At 47.4% G+C, this 22,489-nt stretch overlaps 1 protein-coding gene across 1 annotated transcript in view; it reads right to left on the minus strand.

Moving 5' to 3' along the window:
• VIRMA (vir like m6A methyltransferase associated) overlaps positions 1-22,489 on the minus strand; it is a 75,992-nt gene that overhangs the window by 49,277 nt on the left and 4,226 nt on the right. The window contains exons 3-8 of the mRNA XM_068237667.1: positions 21,079-21,165; positions 18,579-18,627; positions 17,342-17,522; positions 13,277-13,399; positions 12,792-13,067; positions 10,615-11,767 (exon numbers count right to left, since the gene is read on the minus strand). Of these exons, the coding sequence (XP_068093768.1) occupies positions 10,615-11,767; positions 12,792-13,067; positions 13,277-13,399; positions 17,342-17,522; positions 18,579-18,627; positions 21,079-21,165 (1,869 nt within the window). The remainder of the gene's footprint in view (positions 1-10,614; positions 11,768-12,791; positions 13,068-13,276; positions 13,400-17,341; positions 17,523-18,578; positions 18,628-21,078; positions 21,166-22,489) is intronic.

The raw sequence follows: 22,489 nt of genomic DNA on the forward strand, positions 1-22,489 counted from the left end.
TTCCCCCCTCTAATCACACCTTGAGACACCCATCAATCACCTCCTGTCACCCCCTAGCACACCTACCCATCAGATCAGGCCCTAATTTGCCCCGTGTGGGCTCCTGATCACTCGGCCAAACCCTCAGATCCCCCTCAGACCCCCTTCCGATCACCTCCCCAGTGCATTGATTGCATCTATTTTCCCCTCTAACCACCCCCTGAGACACCCATCAATCACCTCCTGTCACCCCCCTAGCACTCCTATCCATCAGATCAGGCCCAATACAACCTGTCATCTAAAAGGCCACCCTGCTTATGACCGGTTCCACAAAATTCGCCCCCTCATAGACCACCTGTCATCAAAATTTGCAGATGCTTATACCCCTGAACAGTCATTTTGAGACATTTGATTTCCAGACTACTCACGGTTTTGGGCCCGTAAAATGCCAGGGCGGTATAGGAACCCCACAAGTGACCCCATTTTAGAAAAAAAGACACCCCAAGTTATTCTGTTAGGTGTATGACGAGTTCATAGAAGATTTTATTTTTTGTCAAAAGTTAGCGGAAATTGATTTTTATTGGGTTTTTTTCACAAAGTGTCATTTTTCACTAACTTGTGGCAAAAAATAAAATCTTCTATGAACTCGCCATACACCTAACGGAATAACTTGGGGTGTCTTCTTTCTAAAATGGGGTCACTTGTGGGGTTCCTATACTGCCCTGGCATTTTAGGGGCCCTAAACCGCGAGGAGTAGTCTAGAAAACAAATGCCTCAAAATGACCCATGAATAGGACGTTGGGCCCCTTAGCGCACCTAGGCTGCAAAAAAGTGTCACACATGTGGTACCGCCGTACTCAGGAAAAGTAGTATAATGTGTTTTGGGGTGTATTTTTACACATACCCATGCTGGGTGGGAGAAATTTCTATGTAAATGGTCAATTGTGTGTAAAACAAATCAAACAATTGTCATTTACAGAGATATTTCTCCCACTTAGCATGGGTATGTGTAAAAATACACCCCAAAACACATTATACTACTTCTCCTGAGTACGGCGGTACCACATGTGTGGCACTTTTTTACACCCTAAGTACGCTAAGGGGCCCAAAGTCCAATGAGTACCTTTAGGATTTCACAGGTCATTTTGCGACATTTGGTTTCAAGACTACTCCTCACGGTTTAGGGCCCCTAAAATGCCAGGGCAGTATAGTAACCCCACAAATGACCCCATTCTAGAAAGAAGACACCCAAAGGTATTCCGTTAGGAGTATGGTGAGTTCATAGAAGATTTTATTTTTTGTCAAAAGTTAGCGGAAAATTGATTTGTATTGTTTTTTTCACAAAGTGTCATTTTCCACTAACTTGTGACAAAAAATAAAATCTTCTATGAACTCACCATACTCCTAACGGAATACCTTGGGGTGTCTTCTTTCTAAAATGGGGTCATTTGTGGGGTTCCTATACTGAACTGGCATTTTAGGGGCCCTAAACCGTGAGGAGTAGTCTGGAAATCAAATTTCGCAAAATGACCTGTGAAATCCTAAAGGTACTCATTGGACTTTGGGCCCTTTAGCGCAGTTAGGGTGCAAAAAAGTGCCACACATGTGGTATTGCCATACTCGGGAGAAGTAGTACAATGTGTTTTGGGGTGTATTTTTACACATACCCATGCTGGGTGGGAGAAATACCTCTGTAAATGACAATCTTTTGATTTTTTTACACACAATTGTCCATTTACAGAGTTATTTCTCCCACCCAGCATGGGTATGTGTAAAAATACACCCCAAAACACATTGTACTACTTCTCCCGAGTACGGCGATACCACATGTGTGGCACTTTTTTGCACCCTAACTGCGCTAAAGGGCCCAAAGTCCAATGAGTACCTTTAGGATTTCACAGGTCATTTTGCGGAATTTGATTTCCAGACTACTCCTCACGGTTTAGGGCCCCTAAAATGCCAGGGCAGTATAGGAACCCCACAAATGACCCCATTTTAGAAAGAAGACACCTCAAGGTATTCCGTTAGGAGTATGGTGAGTTCATAGAAGATTTTATTTTTTGTCACAAGTTAGTGGAAAATGACACTTTGTGAAAAAAACAATAAAAATCAATTTTCCGCTAACTTTTGACAAAAAATAAAATCTTCTATGAACTCACCATACTCCTAACGGAATACCTTGGGGTGTCTTCTTTCTAAAATGGGGTCATTTGTGGGGTTCCTATACTGCCCTGGCATTTTAGGGGCCCTAAACCGTGAGGAGTAGTCTGGAAATCAAATTCCGCAAAATGACTTGTGAAATCCTAAAGGTACTCATTGGACTTTGGGCCCTTTAGCGCAGTTAGGGTGCAAAAAAGTGCCACACATGTGGTATCGCCGTACTCGGGAGAAGTAGTACAATGTGTTTTGGGGTGTATTTTTACACATACCCATGCTGGGTGGGAGAAATAACTCTGTAAATGGACAATTGTGTGTAAAAAAAATGAAAAAATTGTCATTTACAGAGATATTTCTCCCACCCAGCATGGGTATGTGTAAAAATACACCCCAAAACACATTCTACTACTTCTCTTGAGTACGGCAATACCACATGTGTGGCACTTTTTTGCAGCCTAACTGCGCTAAGGGGCCCAAAGTCCAATGAGCACTTTTAGGCTTTACAGGGGTGCTTACAAATTAGCACCCCCCAAAATGCGAGGACAGTAAACACACCCCACAAATGACCCCATTTTGGAAAGTAGACACTTCAAGGTATTCAGAGAGGGGCATGGTGAGTCCGTGGCAGATTTCATTTTTTTTTGTCGCAAGTTAGAAGAGATGGATTCTTTTTTTTTTTCTTTTTTTTTGTCACAAAGTGTCATTTTCCGCTTACTTGTGACAAAAAATAATATCTTCTATGAACTCACTATGCCTCTCAGTGAATACTTTGGGATGTCTTCTTTCCAAAATGGGGTCATTTGGGGGGTATTTATACTATCCTGGAATTCTAGCCCCTCATGAAACATGACAGGGGGTCAGAAAAGTCAGAGATGCTTGAAAATGGGAAAATTCACTTTTTGCACCATAGTTTGTAAACGCTATAACTTTTACCCAAACCAATAAATATACACTGAATGGGTTTTTTTTTATCAAAAACATGTTTGTCCACATTTTTCGCGCTGCATGTATACAGAAATTTTACTTTATTTGAAAATTGTCAGCACAGAAAGTTAAAAAAATCATTTTTTTGCCAAAATTCATGTCTTTTTTGATGAATATAATAAAAAGTAAAAATCGCAGGAGCAATCAAATAGCACCAAAAGAAAGCTTTATTAGTGACAAGAAAAGGAGCCAAAATTCATTTAGGTGGTAGGTTGTATGAGCGAGCAATAAACCGTGAAAGCTGCAGTGGTCTGAGTGGAAAAAAAGTGCCTGGTCCTTAAGGGTTAGAAAGACTGTAGTCCTCAAGTGGTTAAACCTCTATTCTCCTGTGTTAAACAGTTTAGAAGGAAGCCATAAAGGCATTATTGAAGATAAAAATCTCTTTTACCTTTGATGTGTTCTTATCAGAAAAGCTGTTAGACCTAAGAGGACGCAAGCCGCATACTATACTGCAAAGCATTCTGGGGCCCTCCCCTTGGCTGCTAATGAGACGTTTCAGCAGCTTGTAACTCAGTCCAGCCCGTAGCACTGATAAATCTCTGGGGCAGAGTACACTGCAGGAGTCAGCTATTGTTCCTAGCCACATGGCTCATTAATATTCACTGCACACTGTGTTGTTCAAGTAGGAGCTTATCTGTGATCAGGAAGCAGGCAGGACATGACGACACATTTGACAGAAAAACATGGAGCCTGCCATGAGCTGTCAGGAGCATCTATCTCTGCATATACTATATACAAATTCTGTGAAGTACAAACGTGGACAGTGAAATGCATATGTAATGTAAGTACAGCCAATCTTTAGCTACTGATATATGTGTTTATTTTCTCTGAGACCTTATACCTAACAGCTCCTCTTAAAAGACGTGTGACAGAGCGGCCAGAGAGCCTGTGTTTACTTTTGAAATCTGCGCCGCCGCTAGGGCTGCACGATTTCTCGGTTTTAAACCGAAACCGCAGTTCCTGTGAAGACGATCTGGGGATCGTCTGTATCCGGTGGTTTTCGGTTTTAAATGAGCGGGGCGGGAGAGGCGCGTCCAGTGCAGAGCGGCACACAATTCTAGCTAGGTACGCCGTACGGTACTCGATGGGCGGATCCAGTGGCATAAGCAGTGCATATATATGATGCTAATGAGCCGGGCAGCGGAGGGAGGCGAGTCCAGTCCGGAGCGGCGCTTCACACACAGCTTCTCCAATCGCTGGATAGCAATGGAATGACGGAGGCGGTAGGCGGAGCTGTACGCTCTAGTACAGCTCCACCTACCGCTGCCGTCATACCATCGCTATCCAATGATTGGAGAAGCTGTGTGTGAAGCGCCGCTCCGGACTGGACTCGCCTCCCTCCGCTGCCCGGCTCATTAGCATCAGATATATGCACTGCTTATGCCACTGGATCCGCCCATCGAGTCCCGTACAGCGTACCTAGCTATTCATACTGGGCACTATACTAGCTATACTCGGCACTATACTAGCTATACTGGGGCACTATACTAGCTATACTGGGACACTATACTGGGGCACTATACTAGCTATACTGGGGCACTATACTGGGCACTATACTAGCCATACTGGGGCAACTAAACTCCCTGTACAGGGGCAACTATGCTAGCTATGCCGCCACACCCAAGCCCCCCCTCCCCCCAAAACCCGCTGTGCACGGCACTGTACACTACACTAGGATGCCACCCACATTCTCCTCCCCCCCCCCCCCCCCCCCGGTGCCTAGAGAAAAAAATTTGGTCAGAAAGTGGTCCCTGGGCCGGAAAAGGTTGGGGACCCCTGCCGTACGCCACAGTCCACACACTATTGTTCAAGCTCAGGGGTACATTGTGAATTTAGTGCTAAAGCTTGTTTTGGAAAAAATCGTGAAAAAAAAAATCGAAATCACAATTTGACATAAAAATCGCAATTTCAATTTTTACCCAAAATCGTGCAGCCCTAGCCGCCGCCCCCTCCTCCATGCCGGGTCTTTATATTTACGTGTGCCTCCTTCATCGGCACCGCCTCCCGTGCCAGAATTCCGCCTTTTCTGCCCAATCTCCTCCGAGATGGATGCGCTGATGCTAGCGCTGCCTATAAAAGTGATGTCACACGTTACGTATGACACGCAGCCAGCGGGAACAGAGGCAGCTTGGCGGGGGGGGGGGGGAGCCGACCCGACGACGTGCGACCCAGAGGCAGCCGCACCCATAGCTACGCAGCCAGCCACTACTGCCTCCGGAGCGTGTACTAAGCCAGCAGCAGCGAGTGAGAGCCTACCGGAATGCCGCCGTTGTGGTCACTTCAGGAGGTCACTCCAGGTCCAGGAGGTCTCTCCAGTCCACTCTCCTCTGGTCAGTTCATTTGTGGGGGAAATCTGCCAATGAGATTGCATTTGTGGGGGAAATCTGCCAATGAGATTGCATTTGTGGGGGAAATCTGCCAATGAGATTGCATTTGTGGGGGAAATCTGCCAATGAGATTGCATTTGTGGGGGAAATCTGCCAATGAGATTGCATTTGTGGGGAAATCTGCCAATGAGATTGCATTTGTGGGGAAATCTGCCAATGAGATTGCATTTGTGGGGGAAATCTGCCAATGAGATTGCATTTGTGGGGGAAATCTGCCAATGAGATTGCATTTGTGGGGAAATCTGCCAATGAGATTGCATTTGTGGGGAACAGCATAACAATGTTATTAAAAAGAATGCAGACACTTATTGTACTTTAAAAGTGTTTGTTTTGCATAAAATGTACACATTACCTTGCATTTAGTTTTAAACATATTGTATGGCTCTCAAAGAATTTCATTTTAAAATATGTCGTGTTTATGGCTCTCTCGGCCAAAAAGGTTCCCTACCCCTGGTTTAAAACAAAACATATCCATGTGTTAGCATGGCCCAGTCAAAGTCCAGATCTAAATCCAATTGAGAATCTGTGGCAAGATCTGAAAACTGCTGTTCACAAACTCTGTCCATCTAATCTGACTGAGCTGGAGCTGTTTTGCAAAAAAGAATGGGCAAGGATTTCAGTCTCTAGATGTGCAAAGCTGGTAGAGACATACCCTAATAGACTGGCAGCTGTAATTGCAGCAAAAGGTGGTTCTACAAAGTATTGACTCAGGTGGCTGATTAATTACGCACACTCCACTTACCAGTTTTTTTGTTATTTTAAATGTTTGGAATCATGTATGATTTTCGTTCCACTTCTCATGTGTACACCACGTTGTATTGGTCACGTGGAATTCCAATAAAATGTATTCATGTTTGTGCCAGTAATATGACAAAATGTGGAGACCTTCAAGGTGGGCAAATACTTTTGCAAACCACTGTATAAAGCTGAAAGTCTAAACTTCAACTGCATCTGAGTGGTTTCATTTACAGATCATTGTGGTAATGTACAGAACCAAAATTAGGAAAAAAAAACCAAAAAACTATTTGCACCTCAGTGACAACCCCTACTGTTCACAAAAGCTTGTTTTAAATAGAAACCGTAACCAAGAATTGAACTTCATCCCAGAACCTCAGTAGCGGATACCCCCTTTCCCGTAAGAAATATATCCCTTTTCTCAAACAGTTCATCAGGGGGCTCTGTATGGCTGATTTTGTGGTGAAACCCCTCCCACATTGTGATGTCAGCGCCTCACAGCACTGAGGTACTGACATCACACTGTGGGAGCCTTGTTGGTATTGTGGGAAATACCAGCTGTTTCCAACTGCCAAAAAGGCATGCAGCATCTCATTCCAGTGACATCGCCTGTCAGCAGTAAAAATGTTACCATGTGATAAATGTCAGAAAGTAAATCAGGGAGAGGAAAGATTTTATAATGAGCAAACACTGACTAAATCATTTACCGTATATACTCGCATACAAGCCGAATTTTTGACCCCCAAAAAGGGGGTCAAAAGTTGGGGGGTCGGCTTGTATGCGAGTCTTCCCTGGTGGTCTAGTGGTGGGTGGTCGGGTGGTCCGCGCCCCGCTCCCCCCCCCCTCCCCGCCGCTATTTTACCTTCTTAGACAGCGGCCGCTTCCTAATCCGCGTTCCTCTTCTTTCTCAGAGTGTCAGTGTATCACAGCAGCGCGCCAGGCGCTGCTGCTGTGACGATGCAGGGGGCAGGAAAGAGCGGTTCCCTTGGTAACGGCGATACAGATCGCCGTTATAGGGAGCCGCGCTATTTCCTGCCCCCTGCATCGTCACAGCAGCAGCGCCCGGCGCGCTGCTGTTAAACACTGACACTCTGAGAAAGAAGAAGAACGCGGATTAGGAAGCGGCCGCTGTCTAAGAAGGTAAAATAGCAGCGGCGGCCGCGGGGGGAGCGGGGGGGGGGGGGGGGGGGGGAGCACTACCCACCTATGCTGGGCACTATACTCGCTAAACTGGGCACTATACTAGCTAAACTGGGCACTATACTAGCTAAACTGGGCACTATACTAGCTAAACTGGGCACTATACTGGCTAAACTGGGCACTTTACTAGCCATACTGGGGCACTATACTGGCTAAACTGGGCACTATACTGGCTAAACTGGGCACTATACTGGCTAAACTGGGCACTTTACTAGCCATACTGGGGCACTATACTAGCTAAACTGGGCACTATACTGGCTAAACTGGGCACTATACTAGCTAAACTGGGCACTATACTAGCTAAACTGGGGCACTATACTAGCTAAACTGGGCACTATACTGGCTAAACTGGGCACTATACTGGCTAAACTGGGCACTATACTGGCTAAACTGGGCACTATACTAACTAAACTGGGCACTTTACTAGCCATACTGGGGCACTATACTAGCTAAACTGGGCACTATACTAGCTAAACTGAGGCACTACCTACCTATACTGGGCACTATACTGGCTATACTGGGCACTTTACTAGCTATACTGGGCACTATACTAGCTATACTGGGCACTACCTACCTATACTAGGCACTATACTAGCTATATTGGGACACACTGGGGGGCTGCACCAATCCAGCATTTCCTACCCCCGGCTTATATGGGGGTCAATCATTTTTCCCTGTTTTTTCAGGGAAAAGTTGGGGGGTCGGCTTATATGCGGGTCGGCTTATATGCGAGTATATACGGTATACTTAATTATTGTAAAAACAAAAGCAATTTTTTAATTACATTACCCGTGTTTCCCCGAAAATAAGACACCGTCTTATATTATTTTTTCCTCCAAAATATGTGCTAGGGCTTATTTTTGGGGTGGCCTGATACCCCTAGTATATAGCCAGATCTGCCCACCCAGTATATACCCAGCCCCCCCACCCCAGTATATAGCCTTATCCCCCTAGTATTCAGTCAGATGTGCCCCCCCCCCCCCCCAAGTGTATACCCAGACCCCTCACCCCAGTATATAAAGTGTAGAGTAGCCTCTCCCTCCTGCTCCCCCCGCTGCTGCAGCTGATTTACCTCTACTCCTGACCCACCTCCTCCACAAAGTCGGATCCCCCCTTTGGGTTGCGGCTGTGGCTAATGCTGTGCAGTATTCAGGTCTCAGATCAGCGTGAATGCAGCTCAAGTTGTGCAGTAACAGAGCCGGTATACAGGAAGTGATCTCTGTTTACTTCCTGTAGAGGGCGGCGCTGTTACTGCATAACTTAACTTTACCGAAGCTGCCTTCACCGCTGATCTGAAAACTGAATGATGCAGTATTAGCAGCAGCCCGCAGGGAGGATCCGACTCTCTGGAGGAGGGGGGCCAGAAGTAGAGGTAAATCAACGTCATGACGCAGCGGCGGGCGGGGGTTTGAAGCAGTGAGCATTACCCCAATTTCCCCAGCGCCAGCCGTCCCTGCAGATGGGGCTTATTTTCGGAGGATGTCTTATATTTCAAGGGTGCTTGAAATAGAAGATAGGGCTTACTTTCGGAGGATGCCTTATTTTAGGGGAAAGACAGTATTTTCAGTGGATTTCCTCTTTAACTACTTTGAAAGCCTTGGCGAGATGAACTTTGTAGGGCTGCACGGTTTTTCGGTTTAAAACCGAAACCGCGGTTCGTGGCAAGACGATCTGCTGATCGTCAGTACCATCGGTTTTTTCGGTCTGCTGTTTAATACTCTGCTTCTGGCCCCGCTGTGCGCGGATTGGCCAGAAGCAGTGAATATGTATGAGAGTTAATGAGCGGGGGGGGCGGATCCACTCCAGCGAGCGGCCGGGCACATACAGCATTACCAATCACTGGCTAGCATGGAATGACAGCAGCGGTAGGCGGAGCTGTATGCTCTGTACAGCTCCGCCTACCACTGTCGTCATTCCATCGCTAGCCAGTGATAGGTAATGCTGTATGATGTGCCTGGCCGCTCGCTCTAGTGGATCCGCCCCCCGCTCATTAACGCTCATACATATTCACTGCTTCTGGCCCCGCTGTGCGCGGATTGGCCAGAAGCAGTGAATATGTATGAGTGTTAATGAGCGGGGGGCGGATCCACTAGAGCGAGCGGCCAGGCACATCATACAGCATTACCTATCACTGGCTAGCGATGGAATGACGGCAGTGGTAGGCTGAGCTGTACAGAGCATACAGCTCCGCCTACCGCTGCCGTCATTTAAAGGGATACTGTAGGGGGTCGGGGGAAAATTAGTTGAGGTTACCCGGAGCTTCTAATGGCCCCCTGCAGACATCCTGTGCCCACGCAGCCACTCACTGATGCTCCGGCCACACCTCCGGTTCACTTCTGGAATTTCAGACTTTAAAGTCAGAAAACCACTGCGCCTGTGTTGCCGTGTCCTCGCTTCTCCTGATGTCAACAGGAGCACACGGCGCAGACACAGACCATACTGGGCCTGCGCAGTACACTTCTGGTGACATCAGCGGGAGTGAGGACACGGCAACGCAGGCGCAGTGGTTTTCTGACTTTAAAGTCAGAAATTCCAGAAGTGAACCGGAGGCGGGGCAAGAGCATCAGTGAGTGGCTGCGTGGGCACAGGATGTCTGCGGGGGACCATTAGAAGCTCCGGGTAAGTTAAACTCATTTTCCCCCAACCCCCCTACAGTATCCCTTTAATCGCTAGCCAGTGATTGGTAATGCTGCATGTGCCCGGCCGCTGGAGTGGATCCGCCCCCCTTCCCCGCTCATTAACTCTCATACATATTCACTGCTTCTGGCCAATCCGCGCACAGCGGGGCCAGAAGCAAAGTATTACGGACTGGACCGGGCAGTGCGGACCAACCTCTCCCCCCCCCCCCCCCCCCCCCAGCATTTGGGGGGAAAAAAAAAAAAAAACGGGGAAAAATCGAAATTGCAATTTCTGAGAGAAAAATCGCAATTTCGATTTTTCCCTAAAATCGTGCAGCCCTAGAACTTTGGCATTGCCTGTAAGTGAAAGGTACAGCTGAGAGAAATCGCATTCACAGCTTTCCAAAACAAACTACATCACTTACCATAATGTAACAGACAACTTATGTTCTGCTCTTTTGCCTTAAAATTCCAGTTCAGGTACCCCGATGTAAGCACTTATGAGGGCAGGATAAGAAATCGCATTCATGGGAAATATTGTACAACTCTCTCACCTGTAGATGATAGGATACGGATCGTCTCTTTCTGGGGGGCCAGTAATTCTGGCAGTGGTTGGGAAAGACTTCACGGGTGGCTGGATCATGCTGTAAGGTGCCGTCTCCAGAACATGGTAAATCTCATTCAGTAGTCCCACCAATCTTTCCAAGTCTCCTTCACCAATACTGGCGGTCTCCAGAAAATGGTCCATGTCCATTGGAACCTCCCCATCATTGCCATAGTCACGGCTTGACTTGGCTGTTGCAGCCACCATCTCTTTTTCTCCATCCCCGGTGTTTGCAAGAGGTGGTGGAGTACTTTCAGATAACTGGTCTGCCATGCTCTTTATATCAGAAAGAATTTCATAAAAGTGACATTTCTGCAGAATAGCAGAACAGGCTGTGAAAACTCTGACCGTCTGAGCCGACAAGACCAACTCTAAGAGCTTTTGGTAACCAGTCTTCATCTGTGTCTCAGTTTGTCGTTTTAAAAACCCTTCCATCCCTTCCGCTGTACTTATGATGCTGTCCAGGGATTTAAATGCATTTAATTTGAGTGAAGAAGACACGTGATCCGCAAACAGCAAATCATACAACTTTCCAATCACATCAGCCTTAAGGAGAGATTCTACAGATCGAGCACCACATTCGGCCAAGGAGGACACCAACTTGGTGCCTGCTTTCAACTGTCGGACATTCAAAGCAATAGGCTGCTGTAGAGCAAGCTGCAAATCCAACGCTTGCATGGCCCAATCGATTAATTGACTGAGGTGGTTCCGTCCTGGTTCTTTCAGCTGCAGAAAGCTCAGGCCTTTGACTATTAAGCTGGGTACTTCTTCTAAAGCTGTAACCCACCTAGCACCTCGGTCATCATGATACAGGTCCAATAACTCCAACAGTTTAACCGAGGTTTCATTGGCCCCAGAGCTTTCTTTGTCAAGGTCCTGATCACGAAGCTTGTTGACTTCATTCTCAAAAGCCGTTTTGTGTGGACAGCTAAAGTAAAGGAGAGGCCCCAGGTCACGGTCATATGGATCATAGGTCATAGTGGGGACAGATGCCAAGTCTTCAGGAGTGTAGTCAATATCAAAGCTTGGGTATTTAAAAGCTTCCCTTTCAAAATCCGCAATTCCATCTTCATCACTTGAGATCTGCTCATAGCCATCATCTCCTATAGAAAAAATAGATAAGAAAGGAGTAACTCAGCAGCAAGAAGGGAATGCCATAACTGGTGATACGTATACTACACTTCCTGTATCCCTGGAAGTCAGTGGTATAAACATCGGTTCTCCATAATAAGCATCACAAGGATCCAAACAACAACACAGAATCCTGGGGACATTGAACGCCAGGGAGGTGAATAGGTGCTGGCTTACTGAACAGGAAGAGATGAGATCTAAACACAGGTCTCCTGTGTCAGAGGCAAAGCTTTTAACCAGTACACTATCCAGCCACTGCACTACTAGTGGGGAGGATGGGCTGGCTGCATGCTTGCTCTGTGTGTGGCTCAACCTACTAAGGCTTAGCCACTCTGCAGCCGCCTAACGGCGATCAGCAGCTGCAGAGTGGCTAACCCAGGACCTTATGCCGATCGGCGTGAATCCTGGGGGCGGAGATTAGCGGGGATCGCACGCATCCCGCTGAGTTACGAAGCTCTGCTCCGTAAACAGCCTGCCAGCCGCAATCGGCGAAAATACTTGTACAGCGCTGCAATCTAGTGCAGCGCTGAACGGAAGACAGCTCTGTCACTGAACTGTCCCCAGGAGAGGCTCAAAATCTGATCCCTCTCATAGGCATCAGCCTATGAGAGGCGATCCTACTGCTGGATCTCGGAGGGAGGAAGGAAGGGGGGAAAAAATTAAATTAAAAAAAAAAAAAAATACTTTATGAGGAAAAAACAACAACATTGCAGCAGCAATCAGATGCCACCAACAGAAAGCTCTGTTGGTGGCAAGAAAAGGAGGCAAGAATAATTTGTGTGGTAAGTTGTATGGCCATGTAATAAACAGTTAAAGCTGCGCAGTGCTGAATTGTAAAAGTCTGGTCACTAGGGGGGTGTAAGCCTGTGGTCCACAAGCTGTTAAAGTTCTGCATGACAGCCAAGCACCGATCATTTGTAGAAAGCAATAAAGATGGAAGCCTCTGTACTCCTTTCACTATAGGATAACAATCAAACAAAATCAAAAGCTGACAACCTTCAATTTCCTCCTCATCGCCCTCCTCTTCATCCTCTTCTTCATCAGCAATGCTTTCTCCTGTTTGAACATCCTCCTCATCATCTTCATCATCCTCAGCATTGAGGTCATCGTCATCATCTTCGTCGTCCTCCTCGTCATCCTCCCCATCATCCTGGGGATCGTCATCCCCTTCCTCTTCAGAGTAATTGCCATCAGGGTGAATAGACACCACATCAGGAGAGATGGGCTCGAAGTAGCCTTCCCTTGGTTCTCTCTCATCTTCCTTTTCAGCACCTAATGCAAAAAGATAACAATAAGACACAATGAATATAAATGTAATTAGTATACCAAGAACTTGATGAATCACCTGTGAGAGCAATGTAAACAAAAAGGAAGAGTCTGCTCAGCTGCATGCCACAAAAAAAGAGAGAGACTAGCTAAGGCACTCTTCTCTGGCTAAAAGAAATTTATACATAAAAAATAAAATTAATTTTTATGAGTACCCGCAGCTGGCATTGGCTCATCATCATCGTCATCTGGTGGAGGAGGACCAGGAGGGGTTCGGGGGCCTCTTGGCTGTGGTCTTGGTGGACTACCATTGTACTGGTCTTCTTTCTCCTCTTCAACTAAAGGAAGAAGGACAGATTCAGCCTACTCAATTAACCACACAGAATAGAGAGATGCACAAGCGCGTCACACAGAATGGAGAGAGGCACAAGCGCGTCACACAGATTGGAGACAGGCACACCACACAGAATGGAGCGAGGCACAAGCGCGTCGCGCTGAACGGAGCGAGGCACAAGCGCGTCACGCTGAACGGAGAGAGGCACAAGCGCGTCACGCTGAACGGAGAGAGGCACAAGCGCGTCGCGCTGAACGGAGCGAGGCACAAGCGCGTCGCGCTGAACGGAGCGAGGCACAAGCGCGTCGCGCTGAACGGAGAGAGGCACAAGCGCGTCACGCTGAACGGAGAGAGGCACAAGCGCGTCGCGCTGAACGGAGAGAGGCACAAGCGCGTCGCGCTGAACGGAGAGAGGCACAAGCGCGTCGCGCTGAACGGAGAGAGGCACAAGCGCGTCGCGCTGAACGGAGAGAGGCACAAGCGCGTCACGCTGAACGGAGAGAGGCACAAGCGCGTCACGCTGAACGGAGAGAGGCACAAGCGCGTCACGCTGAACGGAGAGAGGCACAAGCGCGTCACGCTGAACGGAGAGAGGCACAAGCGCGTCACGCTGAACGGAGAGAGGCACAAGCGCGTCACGCTGAACGGAGAGAGGCACAAGCGCGTCACGCTGAACGGAGAGAGGCACAAGCGCGTCACGCTGAACGGAGAGAGGCACAAGCGCGTCACGCTGAACGGAGAGAGGCACAAGCGCGTCACGCTGAACGGAGAGAGGCACAAGCGCGTCACGCTGAACGAAGAGAGGCACAAGCACGTCACGCTGAACGGAGAGAGGCACAAGCACGTCACGCTGAACGGAGAGAGGCACAAGCACGTCACGCTGAACGGAGAGAGGCACAAGCACGTCACACTGAACGGAGAGAGGCACAAGCACGTCACACTGAACGGAGAGAGGCACAAGCACGTCACACTGAACGGAGAGAGGCACAAGCACGTCACACTGAACGGAGAGAGGCACAAGCACGTCACGCTGAACGGAGAGAGGCACAAGCACGTCACGCTGAACGGAGAGAGGCACAAGCACGTCACACTGAACGGAGAGAGGCACAAGCACGTCACACTGAACGGAGAGAGGCACAAGCACGTCACACTGAACGGAGAGAGGCACAAGCACGTCACGCTGAACGGAGAGAGGCACAAGCACGTCACGCTGAACGGAGAGAGGCACAAGCACGTCACACTGAACGGAGAGAGGCACAAGCACGTCACGCTGAACGGAGAGAGGCACAAGCACGTCACGCTGAACGGAGAGAGGCACAAGCACGTCACACTGAACGGAGAGAGGCACAAGCACGTCACACTGAACGGAGAGAGGCACAAGCACGTCACACTGAACGGAGAGAGGCACAAGCACGTCACACTGAACGGAGAGAGGCACAAGCACGTCACACTGAACGGAGAGAGGCACAAGCACGTCACACTGAACGGAGAGAGGCACAAGCACGTCACACTGAACGGAGAGAGGCACAAGCACGTCACACTGAACGGAGAGAGGCACAAGCACGTCACACTGAACGGAGAGAGGCACAAGCACGTCACACTGAACGGAGAGAGGCACAAGCACGTCACACTGAACGGAGAGAGGCACAAGCACGTCACGCTGAACGGAGAGAGGCACAAGCACGTCACACTGAACGGAGAGAGGCACAAGCACGTCACACTGAACGGAGAGAGGCACAAGCACGTCACGCTGAACGGAGAGAGGCACAAGCACGTCACACTGAACGGAGAGAGGCACAAGCACGTCACACTGAACGGAGAGAGGCACAAGCACGTCACACTGAACGGAGAGAGGCACAAGCGCGTCACGCTGAACGGAGAGAGGCACAAGCGCGTCACGCTGAACGGAGAGAGGCACAAGCGCGTCACGCTGAACGGAGAGAGGCACAAGCGCGTCACGCTGAACGGAGAGAGGCACAAGCGCGTCACGCTGAACGGAGAGAGGCACAAGCGCGTCACGCTGAACGGAGAGAGGCACAAGCGCGTCACGCTGAACGGAGAGAGGCACAAGCACGTCACGCTGAACGGAGAGAGGCACAAGCGCGTCACACTGAACGGAGAGAGGCACAAGCACGTCACGCTGAACGGAGAGAGGCACAAGCACGTCACGCTGAACGGAGAGAGGCACAAGCACGTCACGCTGAACGGAGAGAGGCACAAGCACGTCACACTGAACGGAGAGAGGCACAAGCACGTCACACTGAACGGAGAGAGGCACAAGCACGTCACACTGAACGGAGAGAGGCACAAGCACGTCACACTGAACGGAGAGAGGCACAAGCACGTCACGCTGAACGGAGAGAGGCACAAGCACGTCACGCTGAACGGAGAGAGGCACAAGCACGTCACACTGAACGGAGAGAGGCACAAGCACGTCACACTGAACGGAGAGAGGCACAAGCACGTCACACTGAACGGAGAGAGGCACAAGCACGTCACACTGAACGGAGAGAGGCACAAGCACGTCACGCTGAACGGAGAGAGGCACAAGCACGTCACACTGAACGGAGAGAGGCACAAGCACGTCACGCTGAACGGAGAGAGGCACAAGCACGTCACGCTGAACGGAGAGAGGCACAAGCACGTCACACTGAACGGAGAGAGGCACAAGCACGTCACACTGAACGGAGAGAGGCACAAGCACGTCACACTGAACGGAGAGAGGCACAAGCACGTCACACTGAACGGAGAGAGGCACAAGCACGTCACGCTGAACGGAGAGAGGCACAAGCACGTCACACTGAACGGAGAGAGGCACAAGCACGTCACACTGAACGGAGAGAGGCACAAGCACGTCACACTGAACGGAGAGAGGCACAAGCACGTCACACTGAACGGAGCGATGCACAAGCACGTCACACTGAACGGAGCGAGGCACAAGCACGTCACACTGAACGGAGAGAGGCACAAGCACGTCACACTGAACGGAGCGATGCACAAGCACGCCACACTGAATGGAGCGATGCACAAGCACGCCACACAGAATGGAGAGAGGCACAAGCACGCCACACAGAATGGAGCGATGCACAAGCACGCCACACAGAATGGAGCGATGCACAAGCACGCCACACAGAATGGAGCGATGCACAAGCACGCCACACAGAATGGAGAGAGGCACAAGCATGCCACACAGAATGGAGAGAAGCACAAGCACGCCACACTGAATGGAGAGAGGCACAAGCGCGCCACACTGAATGGAGAGAGGCACAAGCACGCCACACAGAATGGAGAGAGGCACAAGCACGCCACACAGAATGGAGAGAAGCACAAGCGCGCCACACTGAATGGAGAGAAGCACAAGCGCGCCACACTGAATGGAGAGAGGCACAAGCGCGCCACACTGAATGGAGAGAGGCACAAGCGCGCCACACTGAATGGAGAGAGGCACAAGCACGCCACACAGAATGGAGAGAGGCACAAGCATGCCACACAGAATGGAGAGAGGCACAAGAAGCCAATGAGAGCCAAAGCTAAAAACATAGCAGTCCAATCAACAAACTGATTGCAGGAAAATGTATTTTCAAACATAAATGAAACTTTATCACTGTGTTGGCAGGAAGGAAATACACTAAAATCTTTCTTCCAAAAATGTGTAAAAGGCCCATTAAAATTGTAGCACGATAAGCACTTCTGACAGCAAAATGGAACGTCAATACAAGTGACGTAGTTGGCCAACTTATGAGCTGCAATCTTCATAGCAAAAACAGCCGGCAACCATGACATTTTGTTTTAAAATGAGATCTGCCTACCACATTTTATTTCCATTCTCTCCGGCTTGTTCTGAAGGATCATCTTTCCAGTTACTAAGTCCCTATATGAAGCTGTTTAACCCCTCCTCATTAGTGACATGAGAGCACAGGATTGTGCAGAGATAAGCCACACTTACCATGCTTTGGATTCCTCTTCAGTCCGATCTGTGGGTGCTGCTGCTGCGGAGGAGGCGGGGGTGGGGGCGGAGGCGGGGGAGAATCCCGTTCATGATTTATAATGACTCTGTCTACTGATCCATAGACGGCTAGAGTGAGGCAATTATACCATCCCTTCAGTACAAGCCCATCTGTGTTAACCTGAAAAAACAAAAACGGAGAATCAGGAAGCTGTGACTGCTTTATTTATTAGTTCTTATGAACATATCTAAAATCACAACATCATGAAGTCTATATTAAAGGACCACTACAGGGAAAATAGTAAGCAGTTAAAATCTGACAGAATCGACAGATTTTGAACTAGACCATCTCCTCATGGGGGATTCTCAGGGTTTTCTTTGATTTCAAAAGTATTGCCTGAACAGAAATTGCTAGGTCTAACAGCAACTGCCATTTAGGAAATGCTTTTAAAAACAAAGAAAACCCCTGGGAATCTCCCATGAGGATTCTAAATACACTGAAAAGTGAGAAGTTGAAAAAAAATAGAAAAAATAAATAAATCAAGTAATGATTAAATCTAGCCGTGTAATCTGTTCATGTTGTTTGAACCTGCAGGTCATCATCTTTACTACTGGCTGAAACAAACAAAAAATTGTGCCATTAGCTAAAAATATACCATCTAACAATGTGATGGGCTAAAAGGTGGCAATGAGCTTCATGGCCCTGACATCACACTGTGGGAGGGGCTTCACCACAATTATCAGCAAACAGGCATCCCTGATTCTAGGGTATTCAAGAAAAGATAAAGATTTCTCATTTGAAAAGGGCATGAGCTCCTGATTGGGATGAAGTTGAATCCTGGGTTCCTCTTTAACATTTTTCCCAGAGATGGGATGTAAAAACCAGTTGAGGTGAAGTAGGCACATGTAGTCAGACTAAAATCCCCTTGACCTTCACTACTTGCAGTATGATCCATTATCCAACTCCCACCATGACTAGAAACAACTTCCGTGGTGTACAGTATATATCTGGCCAAGTCATGTTGGTTAGTGAAAGTTGAGATATTTCAGTAGGATCCCTCCTCTAACAGAAGGAAACACCTCCCAGTATATTATCCTGTACCCCCTATTTGAAATCAGGAATAGATATATAGATTACATTGAAGAGAAGAATGTTGACTGTTCCAGTGACCCATCAAAACTTTTGTTCAATAGTGATTACATTTGAAAAATATAGCTAAAACGTTAACGTCATTACCTTTGAATTTGGCCGGAAGATGATAGCATTGTTTTCATCATAGTCGAGACTATTTATGAACAAGGGAAAGATAACACGTTAAATTATATTACAGCATTCACTGTAAACATCAGTATGCTAGATAGAAATAGACAAAAGGAGGACCGCAGTGCAAAGAGACATAAGAGCCCATATGCAGTTACATTTTTCACCTGCGTTTTCTCCTATGAGAAAAAGTGAATTGCATTAGGCCCAAGATGTCAGATAGGCTACCAGGTCAAGAAAAGATTGATAGGTACGTGACATTTCCATAAATAAATGTATGACATTTTGAGTCTGGCTTCCTTTGACAGCTGTACTTTTAACATAAAATTCACACATGGAGAAAATAAGGGTCAACAAGTCTGTAACTTGAGGTTTAAATTCCAGAAGTGAACCGGAGGCGGGGCTGGAGCATCGGTGAGTGGCTGTGCGGGCACAGGATGTCTGCGGGGGACCATTAGAAGCCCCGGGTAACTTCAACTCATTTTCCCCCGACCCCCCCTACACTATTCCTTTAAGTACTTCATTGCAATTTATCAATGTATGCATTTATTTTTAAATTCTGTATGTTGTAGCACACATTAGGACAAGTACTAGGAGCAATTTGATTCCTCACACAGCTGTTCCTCTCAGCTGTAAAATCCTCCATCAGTTTTAGATACAAAATGTATCTAATACTGACAGCTCCCAGAGGGCTAGACCATGTCTCTGCACAGGGGAGTTGCTATCAACTCCTCAGTTTATAGTTTAATTATCACCTTGCTGAAAGAATCTTATTGATATGGTGGTAAGGGGTTAAAGATTCTAGCAATGTGTGTTTATTATCTTTGCTTCTCTTGACTGATAAAGATACTAATAATGCTAATTGTAAACAGTGGTCTGCCCCTCTCAGCAGCTTGTAAAGTGGATGTAGCCTGGAGTGAATCACCACAAGCAGGCAGCCAGGCAACCAGTCTGAGTGTAAACACAGACTAGTGTTATAGCTACTTATATTCCAGCAATATTACAGCTCATTTAGTTACTGGTTACCACCTCAGACCAGCCTATTTCTCCTCATGTCTCCTACATGCTGTGAGTGACACAGTGAAATATATTTGTGAGCTGTGTGAGAAATGAATTTTTAAGCAGGGATAGAGGGAGAGAGACCCGGGTGAATAAATAAAGTGCCCCTAGCACTAGTGGTAATGTGTACACTAATATACAATAACATTTCTATAATACAATAACATTTCGATAGCGCTTTTCTCCCATAGGACTCAAAGCGCTTAGGCTCTCTCAGATTCAGTAATTGGTAGTAGGATGAAGAATTCACACAACAAAAGTTATATTTCTGCAAATGCCAAACTGAACAGGTGGGTTTTCAGTCTGGATTTAAACACGTCCAGGGATGGAGCTGTCCTGATCTGTTGAGGTAAGGAGTTCCAAAACGTAGGGGCAGCATGACAGAAGGCTCTGGGACCAAAAGATTCCAAGTGGACTCTGGGTATGACTAGATTATTAGAACCTGTGGATCTAAGAATGCAGGGATTGCTACGTAGCTGCAACATATCTTTCATGTATCCAAGGCCTAGATTATTCAGGGATTTAAATGTCAGTAGGCCGATCTTGAATAGGACCCTCCATTCTATAGGTAGCCAGTGAAGGGAGTGCAGGACTGGCGTTATGTGGCAGTGATGGGGTTGGCTGGTTAGGAGTCTGGCAGCAGTATTCTGTATCAGCTGTAGGCGGTACAAGGCCTTTTTTGGAAGGCCAGTGTAGAGAGCATTACAGTAGTCCAGTCGGGATGTGATGAAGGCATGGACTAAGGTTGGCAGATCTTCTGGGGGGATGAGGTGCTTAATTTTTGCAATGTTCTTCAGGTAAAATATAGAGTATTAAAATAAAAAAAAATAAAGTTGTTCCAATCGATAGAATTCCTTTAAGGGTTTTTGTATTGAATACAAAACAGGTCCCATCTGATTCCCGATCGTTTTTCTGAACAATTTTCTGATCAATTATATACAAAATGGTCAGAAAAAACTATCGGAAATCAGATCGGACCTGTCAGAAATAATTAATTCGACCCATCTATCTAACAGATAATTGGATAGTGTGTACCAGGCATGAGGCATTTTCCGAGCCTCTAAACATCTCGGTGTGAAGCAGCCATGAGTCTCTTTATCTACAGCGAGCAGTTAGTCCCTTCCAGCTATGTTTGTTATACTCCTTTTTATGCGAATGGGCTGCAATCCCAATACTGATTCCTGATCCTGAATAGCAAAGTATCACCAGAAACCGCTTCTTGAATCAGGAAATTAAGAAAAAAAACAAAACACCATTCTCTTTGAGGCACTTTTATGTTACCATTTGCCCCAAGAATCATGGCCATTTTATATTATAGACATCCCTCCTCTCCAACATCAGTGTACTACTCTATAAATGAATATCTTCCTACACACTTTAGAACAGGTCAAAATTCAGAAGCATAAAATATACACACCTGCCCAGTCTGTCAAATACGGTGGCGGTTGGCTTGGTGACATTGTTGAAAAACAAATCCAAATGAAAATTGTGCGGTGAGGTCTCACTGCCGGAAAAAACAACAGAGACATGTTAGGAAGCATGTGGGGAAGAAATTTACAAAACTGTAATTTCTTGCATATGAAGTGGCTTTTTGTTCCAGGCCGCACAGAGTGGAGGAAAGGGCCAGGCCTCACATTAATAAACTAACACTTGTACTGAGGAGTTATGCCCTCTGTTATAGCCAGCAGTGCAGCTGTGCAGTGACACCGGGAATGAGGTCTCACGGGACAGTTTATATTCATGTGTCTGAAGCAGCTGCTGTAATCAAGGCAAGATTCAGAAAAACCCTGACCCTCTCATACACGAGGCAGCTCATACAGAGTGCTGTGAAAAGGTATTTGGCCACTTTCATGATGACCTCTACTACTGCTTATTTGTCACATTGAGAGATTTCTTAAAAAAAACAAAAAAAAAAACAAAACACCTCTCTCTCCATTCATTTAAAGAATTCTACTTTCAGAAAAACAAACGTAATAAACGTCATCAACATAGATGGGTGCTGTGCAAATCTTTTTGGAATTATTTATGAAAAAACAGCTCTCAGTTGCCGGAAAACGAATCTAACCCGTGTCGGGGACTGGAGGACACTCGAGGTCCGGCGAGGGCACGGGACGGCTGAAGAGGGCTCCGGGAAGCCCCAGGTAAGTAAAACTTTGCTTCTTTGTCAGGGTTAAAGTTCCCTTTGCAGCAAAACTGAGGAACCCCCCCCCCCCCCCCCCAAAAAAATGCCATTGTCATGGACTCTTAGTTCCCAGCCATGCTTCAGGCAGAAGTGCAGCCGTAGTGTGCCTGCGCAAGTAAGGCCATGCCTGGACGTGTGGCTCCTGCCTACTGTGCATGCATACTCGCACATGGGCCGATATGTTTAGAGGGACTGCGCCTGGCAATGGTGGGAGCAAGGAAGACACGGGAAATCTCTGGACTATCCACAGGCTTCACTGTACCTAGGTCTAAGTACCTAACTTTTTTTTTAATTGGGGGGGGGGGGGGGGGTTTAATACCTGGCCAGTGCATTTATGATGGAATGCTCCGCCCCCATCACAAGGCACTACAATGCACAAATTGTCATTCATATGACCCTGCCGCTGGCGGTGTCATATGCATTGTGCTGCCCCCCACCCAGTGATGTACTCCCTGCTGGACAGAAAGCATGTCACTGGGATTCCTGAATTTCCAGTCATATTTGCGTCATTCCACAAATGCGCCCTGCACAGCAGTGATTAAAAAGTATGCATCGCTTATTGACTTACATTACAGCGGAAGTCCACCAATAACACGCTGTTGACTTTGCAACAGCTCAGCAGCAAATCAGGCACTCATGGCACAAC

This window comes from Hyperolius riggenbachi, chromosome 5, assembly GCF_040937935.1.
Source record: "Hyperolius riggenbachi isolate aHypRig1 chromosome 5, aHypRig1.pri, whole genome shotgun sequence".
NCBI lineage: Eukaryota > Metazoa > Chordata > Amphibia > Anura > Hyperoliidae > Hyperolius > Hyperolius riggenbachi.